The following is an 18,288-nucleotide window of genomic DNA, read 5'->3' as shown; positions in this document are numbered from 1 at the left end:
GGAATTGGTTTCAAGTCAGAAGATCAACCAGGTATTTTGAGCTCTATCATGCTGAAGCTATTTGGAGCTGTTTATTTTACTTGCATACAGTGGCTTTCATTTTAATTGCACTGTAACTTTTCTGTTTTGCCTTGTTGTGGCTCTGGATAACTCTGATTGCACAGGTCTTGAGAGAAAGCAAACGATTTGCACCCAGGTGACTGGAGTCACTCAAAGTGCATCCTTTGTTCTTGACTGAAGTCTTGGTTTTGGTTTGGGGATTTTTTTTCCCTTTAACAAATTGATTCTTTCAGGTTTTCCACAGATCACACACTCACTAACAGAAGCACAGTTAAAATAAGGACCAGGCACTATTCCCAGGTCGCTCTTACCTGCCAGTTCCTAGGCAGGCTCCATTTCAGGAGCTTCAGTGGCATGATGCTGTACTGCGCTAACTCTGACAACCTTTGGGTATCAAATATCTGTGTCAAGGGCAGGTCTCACTGGTGGGGATTTGTGCCATATGTCCACTTTGTATTGTTGACTACTCCTGGCACTGTGGTGTACCGCCTCATTCTGTGACTCGCTCTCATCTTTCTCTTCCTGAGTTAAGCAGAGTTTTCTTTCTCACTTTTTAGTGGGAAATCTTACTATCTTTCAAGAGCTTCAGGGAGTAGTTTTCTTGCACCTTTTTCTGTTTTCTACGATGAAGTAGAAAGCATCTTGCAGGTTTCCTGAAGTCTAGCCCAAGGGAGTTAGGATTATCATGTGACTGTGATGAGACTCCTTCACTGTGGTGGACAGAGGCCTCCCCGGGACATATCCTGAAAGCTTCCTCCCGCGAGGGAGGCAGGGAGGAAGAAAGCAAGCAGCCTCCTTCTATGGAGGGTCTCCTCTGGAAACAGGCCTTTTGCTTTAGGTAATCAGCTGCTCTTTGCATGTTTCTTAGGAATTGCAATGTGATGTGTCTGTAGAGGAAGATAACAGGCAAGAATGGACCTTCACACTGTATGACTTTGATAACAACGGAAGAGTCACACGCGAGGTAAGCAAAGTACAGCTGCCCCTTTGTGTGCAGCGTTTGCTAACAAGAGAAGTGTTTTATAACAGGAACATTTTTTCTTCTATGAAATAGAGGTGTCGTGCCAATTAAAACAGCAGTTTCCATGGACCCTTCCCTCCTAGAAACAATCCCACCAGTAGTTTACTGTTTTCAGATGTACTGTACCACTTTTTAAGCTGGTTGTTGTTTAATATCTGGGATTAGCTTTTAAAAAATAGTACTGGCATTTGAGGAGGAAAAATATCTGAAACAACTGAACAACTAAACACATTGTCAAAATAAACCCCTCCAAATGTATATTGTTCTGGCTTCTATCCTGCTTTTCAGAGTTAAGCTAACCAAATAGCAAGGTTGCTTTATGACATTCTTTCCAGTAGGACTAACTATACTGCTCTGTTGTTTTCATGAATATTAGGCTGATCTCTGCCATCTCCCTCCAAGTATAAATAACATTCATGATACTTGCCAGAGGACCATAGTGAATGGCTGTCAAAGCATACCCGTGTGTATTTTTTATTATCAGGATGTCTTCAAGTCATATTTCCTGTGCAAATAAGAAGCCAAATAAGAGGATGTATAGATTAGAATACAGTCCTTTTTCAGAACTATTTCTATCCAAATTGAATGATACTTCTTCTAGAAGAATGTCTTTTACTGAGATTTACTGCAACGTGCTGTCATTGATTTTTTTTGTGAGGTGTGTTTACTGGCTCCCATGCCTTCAGATAATCAGCTGAAAATTGACATTTTTTGTCTCTCTTGGCTCTTATGCTGGTGTCTGTGAAAATCACTAAGAACCGGTTGAAAGGAATAGGGTAAATACTGAAAGTGTAGTGGTCTTAGACACCAAATGAGGGCAGAAATTTTTCCCAGAAGACTGGAGCAAGTCTCTTTTAACATTTATGAACAAATTGCCAAATTTGGTGGTTGTTCAGGGTTTTTATCATGTGTATGAACATCATTATTAGGCTTTTTTAATTGTCTCTACTCTGATAGTGCTTTGAATAGTTAAATGAAATCTCTGCCCCTCATGCAAGAGCATAAGCAGATGAAACGTTACAGGCCAAGTCCAGAGTTTCAAATGGGAAGATGAGATAGAGAGAGAGAGCAAGGAGAAGGCGGGGGGGGGAAGTAGTATTGTATTTGTTAATGTATGGGGACATTGAAATGACTTGCCTGAAGTCTCACAAGAACCTAGTGGCAGATTGAACCCAGATCTTTCGAGACCTAAGGCTAAGTCTTCATTACAAGATTATCGTGACTCTCAAAGAATAGGGGAAAAACACACAAAACCCAAACCCACACATGGGTGTCCTTTACATTCAGGCATGGAGTTCCCATTAATGTCAGTGGGAGTTCCATGTGCTGAACGTAACGAGAATATGCTTTTAAGTATGTATACAATAATTATTTGTGATTATGTGGTACACCAAAGAGCTTAATTTGACTGTACTTAGAGAATATGTTACAGCCCAATTCTACCTCTCCCTGGTACAAGAGCAGACTGCAGCTTAACTGAAACCAAATCTGTGCAGGGATTGAAAATTACACTACTCTGAGGTCTGGAGGTTGCTATATTCAGGCTTGAACCTGTGCCAAAAAAAATTCTTTTAACCAAGGAACCAAATAAGTTGATAATTTTCAGCTCTTTACATGTGACCAAAGAGAGAAACAAATAGTATGCGCCATTGCAGAGTTTCCCAGTTATGTTACACACTACTTTTGCAAGCTGGTCAGTGCCATTTGTATAATCCATCTTGTTGGTTGTCTTCTGTTGAATCCAGATGGCAATTTAAGTGTGTTTGTGCAAGAATGACTAATGATAGCAGCTCATAGATAATCTTGGCCACAAAAGAGGAATTTCAGTCTCTTCATATGACATAGAATTTCTTGTTCTATTAGCCCCTGAGAGACTGGCAGTTAACATAGTGGGCTTGATATTGTCATTTGTTAAGCAGATCTGCTCCTGATCCAGCAAAGGACTTAACAATGGTGAACGTTAAACATGTGAATAGTTTCAATTAAAATGAATGGAACACATGCTTTGAGTTAAAAGTATGTGAAGCACATTGCTGGATCAGGGACAGAATGGACAGTCTGAGGAAGAGGGCTGGTCTGTACCAGTGCCATTTAGTGAGCTGACGAAAATGCTTTCAGAACCGGTCAGCTCTTCTAAACAAAGGTCCAGTGTTCTGGTGAGAAAAGCTTAGTGTGGACCTTTTCTCCTTTGAAAATTTCACTTTAATGTCTCCTGGATTTACAGCCGGATTTAACAGAGAGATGAAATTTCTTAAGTCAGATTTCCATCTGTAGACCTGGAGGCGGTTTACAAAAAGAAGTCAGCCTTATCATTCTTGTTTTTTGTGTTGGAAAAGTGAGACACTGAAAAAGGAAGTGACTTTGCCTACCCACATCAATTTCATTTGATTCAAAGTCATTGTGTTTAAAACATTGGACCTCATGTCCAGAGAGTTTCCAAAGGAATACACAGTGTTAAATTAAGTTTGTAAGAGACATGAAGGTGGGGTGCAATTTTACAAGTGGACTAAATGTTTTTTTCATTAAAATGTTTGAAAGTTGTAAATAAGATATGGATTTAGTTACTGGATAAAATTTCCCTTGGGTTTTACACAATGACAGATCACCGCAAGAGTATTCAAATTCCATCCTAGTGAAATTTCTTCTGGATCTTAAAAACATCTTCAGAACTTAATGCTGCTTTGATTTCCTCCTAGAGTCTGTATGACTTATTCCGTAGTCCTTATAATTAGAAATTCAGATCTAGTCATGCTTCTTGAAGAGATACACCCATTATGAAAGCATAATTATTGGGATGGCAAATTATAAAATTAGCATTACTGTATGTTATTAAACTACTGCTTTTTCTGTCATAGAAGACAACCATTTTTCAGTCCTTTTGGTGTAGTGGGAGATAACTTTTCCTGCTCTAATATGTATATTACAAAACTTGGCTAATAATGTTCCCCTTCATTCCATAAGCCGTAAGAGGACAATTCATTATGTACTGCAGGTCTTTTTAGAACTGACAGCTGCACTGTAATTATCTTCACACGGATATTTGTAATCGGACTTGAAACTTGGGTAATTGAACTAATGTGTTTTGATCCATGAGGTTTTATATTGAGCTCTCTGAATGTAATTATACTTCATAAACACTATTATTTTTTTTTGCAATCAGTTCTTTCTTGGAAAATTGAGTTTCTTTGGTGAGTGACTGCACAGGAATAAGCACACAAGAAAGTTGCTTGTAGCAGTAAAAAAAGGGAGTTTCTTCTAGACTAGTTGTTGAGTAGATAGCAAGTGAAGCTCCTTTCAGGTTCCAAATAAGAATGATTCAAAAACGTATGACGCTATGTCAAATAAAGCTGATGTTGCAATAAAAACATCCTGCTGTGTGTAAAAATCAGACTACAAACAAAGTACAAATGAGACATTTGTACTTTTATTTTTCTGAGGGAAAGGTAATGAACTGATATTGATGTTTCTCTTCATGCATTTTTAATGCTAAAAATGTTCTTTGTTTCTTACATTAAATACCCAATTTTTCCTCTTATGTTTCCTTTCTTTTTTGTTCTTTCCCTTTTTAGTTATTTTTGCTCATATCCTCTGTAATGAGTGAAAAGGTTTGAGGTTATTTCTGCATTCAGAACTCAGTACCAAATCTTTGACTTGGGAAAGGATACTGGCTTTTCTGGGGCTACCATTTATCAGCCTGACCCCTATCTTGAAATTTGCTGGTTTTCACTGTGTTTGTCAGCATTGTATTAACTCATGATACAGAAGCAGCAATGGAACCAACAGATAGAGGAGTAGTGCCTGTCTGTATCAAAGGGGCCATCATTTCAGCCATTAGATTTGGTGGATTTGTGCCAGAGAGAAATAATAAGAGAAAATATGACTTTCTCTTTTGGTTTTGAGGGGAACCAAAGACACGTCTCCCAGACAAGTTACAAAGAATCAAACTGAATGTTTTCTTTCAGTCTTATTAAACTCAGTGGGGTTTTTTTGTAGTTGTTTTTCTGGGGTTTTTTGGGGGCGGGGGGGGGTGTTGGTGCAAATGTCTCATTCTGTTAAATTAATTTCTCTGGAAAAGCCTCTTAGTTTCCTTTACAGAATCTCTAGTTTGCTAACTAGTCCTATGATGATAAGCTATGCTAATACTGGAAAATATAGGGTTGTCCCTGTACCACTAATGTACCTTCAAAGTAAAAAATTAATACCTGGAATAGGAACTTTCTCAGTCACATGAGTTCTGTAAGGAATGAAGAATACTTCAGTGTAATTTGCTCTTGTTCTTTTTTGCAGACCCATTAGTTTCTCTGAATGTTCTAAAATCTCCTACTGGAGATCTGTAAAGTATTCTGCGGATACATGTGTGAGTGCAGCATACATGTGTGACCTTAACTGTTTGCTTTTTAGTATTTCTAATGCAAGTATTTCTGGCAATCTATTAAAGTTGCTCTTTTTAATATACTTTGTTGTATTAGCTGCTTGATAAAATAGGGTGTGAAAAACATGCAGATTAACACTGTTAAATCCTTCAGCCCTGGAAACACCAACTGTAATGTTCAATAAGCAAGACACAAATAAATCCGGGTATGGCATGTGCTGGCTCTTTGGATACTACCCAGCAGGCATTTGTTTTCCTCTTTGAGGAAAAATACCATAGTTTCAGTTTTCTTACTTGATTAAACTAGCTATACCAGCAGAAATTCTGCACACTAGAAGCCCTTCAGAAGTTAGTTAGATTCATGCAGCCGACTTCCCCTCTAAATATAATCTGTTTGCTATAAAGGAGAGAAATCTTTTTTTTTTCTTTTTAATTCTTATTTCTCTTTACCCATATAATATACTAGTTTAAAAATCCACAATGATTTTTAACTAGAAATGGTTTAAAAGTACATTTCAGTAAAAAAACCAAGCAAATGATATTTTTGGAAAAATGGGAAACACTGAAAAATCTGTTCTTGTTTATTTTTCATATAAAAAGGAGGAAGTTTGAGAAATATGGGATGAAACTTTTTGTGTGGGAAGTGCCAAGCAGTCTTAAGCAAAGCAGTTGCAAAATCATGCGACTAGTGAAAATTGTAATCCATTGTGCAGAAAAGTTAGATTCTTTGGTAGGTGGTCTCTGAGACATGCTGGTTGGTGTACCAGAAGAGAGGAAAATTTAACTAGCTTTTATTCTTGATCTTTGACACTGAATTTCTAGAGGACAGTGAAATGCACAAGCCGGTGTGTAGAAGGTAAAGCTGTCTCAATGGTTTTAGGCAGTTCTTTAAGGAATTTAAATACCAATAACATTCAGTGGGACAGCTTTCAAGGGGAACATAAATTGCCTCAGTCTCCTGGCAGGCTACTGGAAGATGAAAATTCTTGTGGGGGTAAATATAGACATAACTATAAAATACAAATTTTGTAATGTATATTTTAATGGTCTAGTGCTACTGATTTGACAAGCCATTACCATATTAGCTGCCAAAAAAAGGCTGTGAGAAGGTAGTTTTAGTCACAGTTCAAAACTTCTTGACGAAGACCATTGCTACCAGATCAGTGCCTCAGCGGTTTGTATGTTACAATTGTGAAGCAATAACTGGAAAGCAACAGGAGGCTCAAGCTGCCTTGTAGCTGGTACCTACTCAGCCAGGACCTTGGTAGACGACAGAGTAGCGAATGACCCAAGCAGACTTGTTTGACCAAATCAGAACTGTCAGTTTGCTAGAATTCCCAACCCCAAATTAGGACCACAAGTAAATGAATCCTATAATAAAAATGTTGTTGTTGGTATTTAAAAGATCAGCACAAGCATTAAGTGGTTACTTATGGATATCCTTAACCTCGATCTTGGTATATATCCAGTCTCACGACCACGTTCATTCAGTGCCAGAATGCAGAGCAGTTCAGATTGTCGTGGAGGAAGCTGGGTGTTAAACATGTAACGAAATGCAAAGGCAGCAGAGCATAAGGCCACAAGGTGTCCTGATACCTCTGTGCAGCCTCTTAAACTGCTGGGAGCCTGGACATTAATTTGGATTAATTCGGGCCTGTTTGGCTGAGAGATGTAAATTGTCCTGATGTGATATGTGTGTGCACATATTTCTGACTTGCCAAGTATGTGTCACACAAATGCTGCATCTGGCCTTCCTTGACGGTGTCTGGGAGCACTTTTTAAACTGTTGAGTCAAGCGGCTTGTTGAGAAAGACCCTCACAGCACACAAGGGGCAGACTGTATGCCAGTTAGCAAGTTAGACCTCATCACTGGAAAAAAATAATGTAAAAGGACAGTAGGAGTAAAGACTTTTTGTCTTTGCCTATTGAAGTTAAAATAGACTAGATGATAGCTTGTACAAACATCTGGCGTAGCTGAAAAAAGACACGGGGACAGATAATTGTGAATGAAAGAGTTGATAATAACCTCTTGATAGTAGCCTTGTGTGGAAAGATGCCATGTTGGCTAACCAACACTTGTTAAGGAATGTATGGGAAAGGCTCCATTCACCAAAGTGCTGAGTGTATGAAGCCCTGTTAAGAATAAATATGGTCCTTAAGTATTCTGCTGAAGGGGAAGGTTTGGCTTATTGAGGTGTAGGATTATAGCACAATGCTCCTAGAACATAATTTATGGAGGGCATATAAAACAACAGATATGTTTTGGTTTTCTATCTATGTTCTTGCTTGGGTGGGTTTTTCTCATAGAGGAAATAAAAATCCAGGCCTTCAAGCTGGCTGTCAGATATGGCTGTGTCTATTTTGAGGTCTGGCTAGGTTTCAAATTAGGGTGGAAGTGTGAGAAGTGAGATGTGTTAAAGAGCTGTGAGGTGCCCACCAGATTGTCACTGAGCAGTCTTTCCCTCATTCAAGCTTTAGATGGTGGATCTTGTCAAGAGGATGGAAAGCAACTACTGACGTGGTAGTAACAGCTTAAATATAGAGACTCTTGTGGCAATGGTAGAAAAAGTATGTCAGTGGGGAAATAAACGAGAGACTGCAAAATCTGCTCTCTTTTTATGAATATGTTATCTTGAACTCACAAGTCTGGAGAAATTCCACTGAGTGCAGAAAAGTTAGAGAAGGTACATGTTAAGACAAAGTCTGGACCCTCTAGGATTTAGTTTTTCATTCTGCCTATTGAGCTGGAAAATAATCTACTATAAAATAATGTGTCCTGGCCATAAGGTCAGTATTTCCCTAAATTCTGTGTGAGTAGAAATTAGTATTTCTGTGTCACCTTTAAAGCTGGTTAGATAATGAGGACTGTGTGGTATATTGACTACTAAAGTGCTGGAACCCATTAGGGCATACTAAACTTGGAGCTGCCATTGCTAAGGGTGTGACCCCTGGGCAAAGGAAAAATTGTAGAGGTTTTGAATTTTTATAGAGCTGACTCTTAATCCTCAGAACCGGTTATACTTAACAAAAGATGATTTAGATATTTCCTTTGTGCTCGCAGGCATCTGGAAAGAGCTTAGGTACTAGGATAGATCAAGGAATAGGAAGACCAGCATGGAGAAATTCTCAGATACACATTGAATGGGATCTTTATAGCCTACAATGATCAGTATGCTTTGGCCTTAGTTGGTGCCCAAGATCAATTTGGGTGAAATCCCTTTGAGGAAAAGCCAAGTGTGGCTCACTTTGAGGAGTGAGCCAAGAGATCTCCTTTTCATCCTGGCAATTTAAGGTAGTACCCTATTTGAGCCTGGCTGGATTAGATCAACCTGAGAGACCTTTGAGCATCACCAGTTACTAAACAGTGTTTCTCCTGTTTGAAACAATTGGCTTATTAAAATTGGCTAGTGTTCTTTCTGATATAGCCAGACACCTAAGCATTTGCTCGCGTCCCATTGCCTTCAAAGAGATGTGTGAAGAATGTTCTGTAATAGGCCTGACTGGATAATCTCTGCTGTTCAAAAATGTAAGTAAGTTTAGAACTGGTTTGAAATTTACAAAATAAGCTAGACCCCAAAAAGTATATGGTAGAGTGACATTCAGACATCATTTATTTCCAAACCTGAGGCTTACAGTTCTGCCTCTTCTTTTACTGGTTTTCCTCTATGTAATCAGCCATTTAACTATCCCAAGAAAAAACCCCAAGAAGTAGTAAGACTGTAATGTCCAAGATTTTCTTCAATTGCTGTATTTGTTTTGGTCATGTGAACTCGGTTTTTAGTGCAGTATGAATGATTATCCCTGGGTTCTGCTGAAATAAAAGAAATGAAAAGGCAGAACACAATTTTGCTGATTCACAGTTTGGGAAACCTGAATACCTTCTGCTGTCACTATTGTTTTGCTCTGGTTTGCCCCATTTCATAAATCTTACACCATTTGATGAAGATTGTAAAGTTCTGTGCAAGTTCAGCCCTTTTAAATTCAGTGACTTCTGAGGATATTTCATTTAATAGTCCCAAGTCCAAAATAGTTTTAAGTATCAAAGCTGTAGCTTTCATACCATTTTCACAAGAGTGTGTCTTTTTGTATTTCAATCCAACTAGGATATTACCAGCTTGCTTCATACCATCTATGAGGTAGTTGATGCATCAGTAAACCATTCTCCTAGTTCCAGCAAAACTCTGCGAGTGAAACTTACTGTGGCACCAGATGGCAGCCAGAAGAAAAAGAGTATCTTGTTAAATCATACTGGTAAGGATGTGCAATCAGCCATTGGAAAAAATATGAAAAACTTCAAGAATCCCTTAAAAATCCATCTTCGTATTTTGTTAATACAAATAAATATATACTTAAAGGCAAATAATTACATGGGTATTTTAAATCCCATGAACCTGCTTTATGATCTTGGGTGCAAAATTGCCTACCCTCCTTTCAGTGTCTCTTAAGCAAATTAGGGTTCCCTCTCCTGATTGATTGTTTCTTTTTGGAAGCAGCAATAACCTGTATGTTGTGTAATTGTCTTTGTGTGCTGCAAGGCAGATTTAAGGTCTTTTCAACTTGTACCACTTTAACTCTGCTGATTATTACAGCACTCAGTTTGTGTGGAAACAGGTGTAGTGGTATAAAGTGTTTTTTGCAAGTGCATAGCTATCCCTGCTGCTGGATAAGAATAAACAATTAAGCATAAGTAACCTTTATGAATCTATGCATAAAAATTGCACATTTTTCTGTACTGGCAGAGTCTGCCATTATAAAATGGCTTATACTCTGATGGCTTATTCACCTTACATTCACTCCAATGATAGTTGTGTCAGCATAATTGCTTCAGTAGGTAAAGTAGTACTAAATTAAAATGCTTAAAGGTATTTAAAGTAATACTTCAGTAGAAAATGTGGGCACCTTATCCAAAAGGAGAGCCTTGTTACCTCAGTTTTAATATATACATCCACTCAGTCAAGTCATAAGCATATTTGCGCTGCTGGGGAGCTATGTGATGCATTAGTAGAGCATTGAGCTCCAAACTACCAAGCCCTCCTGAGGGACAAGTATATCAGTTTGAATGTGGCTCCATTTAACCTGCCACATGGCTTGCAGCCTGACCCTGACTAATGTCCTACAGTCAAGGTTATGTCTGCCTAAAATCTGTCATGCGGACAAAGCACTTTTGAGAAGGTTACATGAAATGATTCATTACATCTTGATCTACCGACAAGAAAAAATGTATTTGCAACGTAGCATGTTAGTTAAGCTGATCAGCAAGGACAGTAATGTGAGAATAATGTACTTTCTCTTGTTGGCAGATTTGCAGAGTGCCAGGCATAGAGCTGAAAGCAAAGCTAATGAAGAAGTAAGAAGCTCTGAGAAGAAGCAGCGGGCTTCTCTCAGGTAAGGGGGATGAATCCTGTCGCCTGACAGGCACTGGGTACCTCTGAGGAAACCTGAGCCACTGATTGCTTGCTTGCTTTATTTTTAAAAATTGTGTTAAAATAGAGGAATTACAGGATTTTTCACTGTGGAACCATCAGCAGATTCCATGAGTGGATACTTTGTATATTAAAACAAAAAACAATAAAGCAAACCTGTAGCACCCATTACTCAAATTTTCTTCTTCTGTTGGCTCTTTGGAGGACAATGTCTTTTTAGATGCCATCTGCAAATATCATGCCTACTAGTGGGGTTTATAGCACAGCCTTCTGGCTAAAAGTGCCCTAAAACCTTTTCATCTTCATAGAGGCCAGCTTCTGCCTTTCTCTGTCCTCCTTCCAGCCCATCTTTTTCACTGGTCAACTCAGTTAGCTCCAAGCTTTATTAAGTCAATCTTGTTTATCATGTCATAACCAGACCTGCTTCTCCTTACCACCTTTCATCCTGAAGGAAGCAGCTTTGAGCTGGCACTGGGTGTACAGTACCTAGCAGAAGGAGGAAAGAAGGGAGCTTGCAGCAGAGCAGCAGACAATCAGCTCTACAGCAAGTGGTCTACATAGGCTACGTCCCGCAGAGTAAGCGACAAGCAAGAGCTTCCAGCACGCTGCCTGCTCCGTGCTCCATTCTGCTGAGGTCGTTCTGGCTTATAGCAGCTGTGCGGTGGCTCAACTCCACTTACAAAGTGTGTTTGTACATTTAGTAGGAGAAGTAAATTAATCTCTTTCTTACCTCACAGTGACTTAGCAGAGTGGCCATCTCTGCTGACTCCACCTGCCAGAAACCATGCTTCCCCGCTGCCACATCAGCTTTAGGTCAACTTCTCCTTACAGAATTAGTTATTAGGTAGTACCCGTGTAGGAATTAGCCTGCTTGCTTAGAACCAATATATTTCATGTAATCTTGCAGGAAAATTGGGATAATTTAATTTATCTTTTTTTTTCCCCCATAAGTTTCAGAATACATTTCACCACTTGAAAAAATACCTGTCTGTTGTCTTTCAGTGGAATCCAGCCTGTGTGACTCAGAGTGCATCCATTTCCAATAAAGTACAAGCACAGTGGTTTCTTTTATGAAGAGCTGTGGGTACACTTGCAGCCATCTACAGATTAGATTAAAAAAAAGTTTTCAGTTCTTCCCTAACAGGATGTACAATATTATTTTGGATGCCAGTCCAGAAGAGGCCTTTTTCCTCTGAAAATGTGTAATCATATGTCTCTATCTATCCTGTTGTCATGAGTTCTACCTGCCTGATAGATATTACCTGCACTGAACTTCAGAGTATGTGATAATCATTTGCAATGTATTTTTCAAGTATTAAAATTTCTTACAGCTAAAAAAAATGTTAATCTCTCAGTCACATGTAGGTGTGCTATTTCTTTTCCGAATTTGGTATTTTAATGGATAGAAAAACAAATCAAAAGCAGATAATTTTGATGCATTTTAAGGTAGATCAGTTGCTCCAAACAGGTCATCTTGGTGTATAGGTTTGATCTGGTTTAGGATTTTGTGTTTCACGCTAAGGCAGAGGGAAGTGTTTGCTGAAATGCTACAGTAATGACATTGAATCATTAGTTGCATTTGTTTCTTCAGCTGCAAATTTAAAAAAAAAAAAATCCACTTTTGGCTTTTCTTGGATTTAGGCATATTTGTCCAAATACATAATAAATTTATCAGGAGAAGGAGCATTCAGTCTTATTAAAAATGACAACAAAACAGTGCCTCCCTTTTTTGGATAGAGTAAAAATGCTAGTGAGTTATCCCAGTGAGTAAATCCCAGTACAATCAAATTTCAGATTAAAAGAAGACTAAAATGACTTCTAATCTTCTGTTAGCAACTCTGTACAAAATCTTCTGTGAACTAAAGAATACTCCGTGGTTTTGCTTGCTGGCCTAGGTGTGGTGTTCATATTCCCTCTGCCCATTAGCAAAGGTTTGCTCTGTGTGAATTTAATGAACTGTTTTTGTTTGATAATCTATTGCAAAAATCCCCTTTCAGTTTGAAGTCCCCCTCCTATCTACCTTAAAGTCCTGGTTTTGCAAATGTAGTGGGTTTATGAACAGCAGCCATTTCCACTTAAATCCACAGTCATAGAGGCATCAAATGTTGGGGTAGAATCTTGGCTCTGCTGCATTTGTCCTTCTCATCCCTTTGGTTAGAGGCTTCATAGACAGAACAAATCTGTATCTTGAGCTGAGCAGATCAGCATCAGACAACTGTCAGCATCTGACAGTTTTTCTGGCATCTCATTAAATGTGGACAGGACAAAGAATGTCCTGTGCACACTGTGTATGGTGCAGGGATGTTTGTGCACTCTGGCCAAATTGCTAACCCTCAGGAAAGCTCCCGGAGACTCATATCAGAATCTCACGATATTAAGGCAGAGGCTTCCCCTTTGAAAGCAGCAATGAGGACTTGAGAAGTGCGCACATTTCACAAATTCAGTCACTTAGGAATTCTAGGCAAGATGTGATTAATATTCAAGGTAAAATGGATAGAAATGTTTTTATCCTGGAGATGGGAGATAGATGGGTTAGATTTTTCATCTGCGGGAAGCTACAGGCAGGAGTTTTCACCTGTAGGGCTAATACAAGTATCAAGATCAAGTAGCTAGATTCATAGCTAGCTTGCCTGGCATGTGTGATACAAAATGGATGGTGGAAGAGCACTGGCAGGCAACTTTGTGGATTGGGTATCTTCTTGCCATTTGAGTTTATATTTCGTTTAGTGCAACAGGGAAAATAGGATGCACACCAGCCTCTAAAACATCTTCCTTTTACCCACAGATACCCATTCTCACTCTCTCTTTCCTGCTGAAGTAATTTCTCCCTGACTGGCTTAAACTCTATGTTATCAGTGAGCATAGTTTTCAGGAAATGTCCTTGCATTTTTCTCTATCACTGCCCTATTCCCCTTATCTACTATATTGCTGTGTGCTTATTACCATCAGGATGACACTCCAGCGTGGGGATTTTAGAAAGGGCTTTCATACACTCCACAAACACTTCAGCAGATGCCTTTTTTTATTAAAAACAAAACAAAACCAAACTAAAAACAGTTACAACATTGTATATTTTTACACACTGCGCTTGATGCGTGGTTGATGAATGCCTTCCCATGTGTATGCAGGAGAGCTTTGTGGGGCTGGATGCCAGACACTTCAGTTCTCAGAAGTACTTAAAGTTCTCTTTGACAGTGGAGCACATCTCTCATCAGTATATAATTGCTTCGCTGTGTGTATTTGCATGGATATTGTTGAACGTCATCTTGCATGTAAGAAAGCTATTAGAATGTAGGGCTGTGGCAGTACTGGCGTAGTTTTTCTTCACTGTCTTGATGAGAGATGGAATTTATTACAGTAACAAAAAGACAGGTTCCCTATTAACTTAGTTTTCAAGAGACAGTGCTGTATACAGTGTTGCTTAATAGTGTTGGATCAAACCCAATGATGTTTTTTCTGGGTTAACTGTGCATTGCCTTGAGCACACGTGTGCAAGTCCCAATGGTTTCCGTAGGCAATTCATGTCTGGCAAATTCAGTTAGCCACGTTCTACCCCAGAAATCTTTTATGTTGACCTACTAAAGTGTAACAACCTGTAAAGGTGTGTCTGAGGCAGGAAAGGTACCGAGTTGGCTATGTATCCAAAAAAATAAACAGTATCTGGACATTCCCTCATTTTTGACAGTACCCCATGTCACTTCTGGAGTTCAAAGCTGACTCAGAGTCTTTAAAGCTTGCCTGCTTTCCAGGCAGACTCTCCTCCATTCAGGAGACTCTGCCTCTATCAAAGTAGAGCGAAAATAATCTTCCAGGTAGGTCAAGTCTTGCGACTTTTATCAAAGAAACTGTAGACCTGTGTCTGACAGAGACACGGGGCACTCAGTTCTGTAATGTCCCTGAACAGTACTATGCTAGACCAGGAAAGCAGTTTGTGCCAAAGCTCAATGGGATCAGCAGCCTCTGGAAACCTGGAAATGCGTTAATAGACTAAAAGCGGAGTACTGGGCACCGTGCAGTACAGAGCCCATATTTAGCAACTGGTGTAGGATACAAGGCCAAATTGTGGTCTTAGGTTGGACATCAGTGCAATCGCACAGAGAAAGAGCAAAGCCTATCTTGTGGTATTGGAGACTGAACTGTCTGAATGACAGGCAGTGACTTAATCAAGAGTTTTCTGCTTATTCTGTTTGTTATATTGAAAATACTGTTCATATCTGCAGACATCCATTTAAATTGCTGAATTAAATTGTTCAGCATTATGGGCTACAATACTGTAAACCTCTGCCTGATTTTTTTTCTGCCTCATACATGAATGGTATTTCAGATATTCATTCACAGGAAATAGTTCTGCTATAAATAAAATTGCAAAGCTGAGCAGGAAAAGGAGTCGAGATTCTGAAGCCAGCGGCTGATCTGACCTTATTAATTGTATTTTGGAAAGCAGCCATTATCTCTGGGTGTCCTACCAGCACCTTCTCTTCTCAGGCTCTCTCTAGTTACTACACCTGTGCTGTTGCCTGTCTTTCTGAAGCAGATACACATGAATGTTTATCTGACATGAGACTTACACCAGCGCTTCCTGACAGCGGCGGAAACAGTCATGAATCAATCAGCAGGTTTTCTTTGGCATGACCAAATTGGAGAATCAGTTGAATGGTTTGGCGCTAAGACAGAATGTGATAAACCCTCGGAGCATTTTTGTTTGTTTGTTTTTGCATGCATGATGCAATTTGAAAGCCTCCTTTGCTTTGCAACATCAGGGTCGATTTATATGAGGGGAAAGAACAGTCAGTTCAGGCCTATCGACTTAGCAAATCCCGTCATCCAGAATTTCAAGCGTTTGTTGTTTCTTTGTGAGCAACTCCTGTCACTTCGAAGTGGCCATTAGTTGTTGGTTTGCAGATGGTGATAACAACTTTAAAGAAGTTCTGCTGAATTGTAATTTTGCTTCCTGGGACAGATATCACCAGAGTGACAACAATCCAGAGCAAAGTGGGTGCTATCGTCATTGTGTTGATGAGAACATTGAAAGGAGAAACCACTATTTGGATCTTGCAGGAATAGAAAACTACACATCAAAGTTTGGGCCAGGTAATCTGGTAATTTATATTGCAGCCTTTTTGTCTTTTCTTTCTTCAGTTGCATGTTTCACATCAGGGGCAGTGAATTGTGAACTTGTGTGATTTGTCTGTAATGACTTACTGGAAGGAATAGGACTGTGTGAATACTGCAAGATAATTACAGGTGAAGGTGGTATCACAACAGAGTGGCTAATGTGCTGCAAGCCTGCTTTGAAGTACTTGTTTGTGTAGCTAAACTTGGAGGTGAGCCTAGGAGAACAATCTTTACATCTAAATTATTAAGTTTAGTCTATGGGTGAGGCGAGGACTGATTTTTGGATGTTGGAGCTTGTTCCCAAGATGATACCAGCACATATTTTGTACTCACTACTGGCCCCAAAATAGGAGAATGTGGGTTCATATCTGGAATTTTGGCTTCTGTCCCCAAATTAAAGGGATTTGGATTTCCTCCCTTTCCCTGTCCTCTGCCAGTATTTTACTATTCCACACACAGTTATTTTAGTGAATTTCAGATAGATGATGACCAAGAGAAGGTAATGTAAAGACTTTTATACACAAACACACATTCACTCTTATATGGATATGTACATATATTTGTGTGTGTATTATTTACTAATCAGAATTATTAAATGTAATTAAACTAGACAGCTATAATTGCATTCACTTCCTTAGGAAAAATTCATTCTGCTGATAACGCTATCCCTGCCAACTGCATGCTACTAATTAAAACTTTGAAATACTAGATGATTAACTCAGCTTGTTATTTCCTAGGATCTCCTCCAGCAGCTCAAAAACATGACCCACCAAGCAGAGTTGTGAATCAGACTAGATCCCGTTCTCACGAACCTGAAACCTTCCATGCTCACCATAGGAAATCTCAAGTGGTGGATCCAAGCCACATCAATCTGGCTGAAAGTTCATATGCCAAGATTGCAGAAATCCAACAGAGGCTCCGGAACCAGGACTCAAACAAGCACTTTGTGAGGTCTCCCAAGGCCCAGGGCAAAAACATTGCCCCTGTGCATCCCGGAAGGGCAGTTAGAAATAAACCTTTTCAAGGGGCGCCCATGCCAATGGCTTCCCCAAGTGCACGGGTGGGCCAGAATCTTCCTTACCTGCCCTTGCAATCTCAACAGGTTCACAAGAAGCATAAGCAAAGGGCAAAGGAGAATCATCAAATGTGCAAAACCTTCCAGTCTCCAGGAACAGTTGTGGAAAAGGAACATGTGAGAGACCTGCCCACAGTCATTTTATATGAAGGCCAAGTTGGACAAATGATACAAAGACATGAACACCACCACCACCATGAGCACCACCACCACTACCATCACTTCTACCAGACATAGAAGAGATCCCACCAACATCCTCCAAGAATCATCCCATATGAAGGAAATGCGTTCTTGTGATACCAGAACTAAGGCATTACTATGATTAATATTATTGTTACTCCATTAATATTCAGCTAGCATATATTTTAGAGGTATATGGGACTCTTGAAACTTACCCTATTTATATGTTGTGAAACTGCATAGCTTACTTAAACACCTTGTGGATTTGTTTTGTTTTTTTTTTTTTAAAAAGTGGCTTGTAAAACAGCAAACAGCCATAGCTTTTTGAGCTGTGATTTAATACAGGTCGTCAACGCACTTCTTTACAAGTACTACTTCCATGTAGTAGGAAAGATTCTTCAAACACTATTGCAGACATCTAGCTTACCACTCTGCTGTATGTCGGCTGATCGCACACAAGCCTTTTATCAGGGGAGCAATGTTCAAAGGGTTGGACTCCAGAGATACTCAGAATAATGGAAAATACAAACAGCTGCTACCTCTAGTATTATTCAGATTTTATTTTCTTTTTATTGATTGTAATGTGCTACAGGGGGGATTTTAATGTACTGCATCCGTGTAGCCTGTTTGTGTTCACATCCTTTCAAATTATCTTAATAATTACAAGGAAATATTAGCTATACTTGTCAACAGAGCTACATTTGTACGAATTACACTTTATTTTCTTGGAGATTCCTCACTGACACAAGTACAGTCTGTTATATACTGGGTAATATTTAAATACACTTCTTTTATTTTTGTGTTTTCTTCTGCTTACTCTCCATTCTGTTTGGGGTAACCATTTGAAAAGAGGAGGATGTGAAATGGGGTTTTCAAAAGCATCACTAGACCTTAGTGCTTGGGCCGTAAGTATCATTCACGGGGGTTTGAGAAGGAGAGGGTTTGTTTGGGGGGGTTGTTTTGTTTAAATCCACAGTTCTTCGTTTTGAGAAAGAATTGAGGAAAATATACTTTCTCACTTTAAATGTTGGCAAATATATAT

General features: G+C 39.2%; 1 protein-coding gene across 1 annotated transcript in view; it reads left to right on the top strand.

Annotated features, from left to right (window-relative positions):
* NKD1 (naked cuticle homolog 1 (Drosophila)) overlaps positions 1 to 17,303 on the top strand; it is a 38,201-nt gene extending 20,898 nt beyond the window's left edge. Inside the window, exons 5-9 of the mRNA XM_009574409.1 lie at positions 929 to 1,024; positions 9,557 to 9,704; positions 10,754 to 10,838; positions 15,837 to 15,967; positions 16,729 to 17,303. Of these exons, the coding sequence (XP_009572704.1) occupies positions 929 to 1,024; positions 9,557 to 9,704; positions 10,754 to 10,838; positions 15,837 to 15,967; positions 16,729 to 17,303 (1,035 nt within the window). The remainder of the gene's footprint in view (positions 1 to 928; positions 1,025 to 9,556; positions 9,705 to 10,753; positions 10,839 to 15,836; positions 15,968 to 16,728) is intronic.
* The last annotated feature ends 985 nt before the right edge of the window (positions 17,304 to 18,288 follow it).

This window comes from Fulmarus glacialis, unplaced genomic scaffold, assembly GCF_000690835.1.
Source record: "Fulmarus glacialis isolate BGI_N327 unplaced genomic scaffold, ASM69083v1 scaffold25253, whole genome shotgun sequence".
Classification (NCBI taxonomy): Eukaryota; Metazoa; Chordata; class Aves; order Procellariiformes; family Procellariidae; genus Fulmarus; species Fulmarus glacialis.
This window is presented reverse-complemented; position numbering and strand designations above follow the sequence as displayed.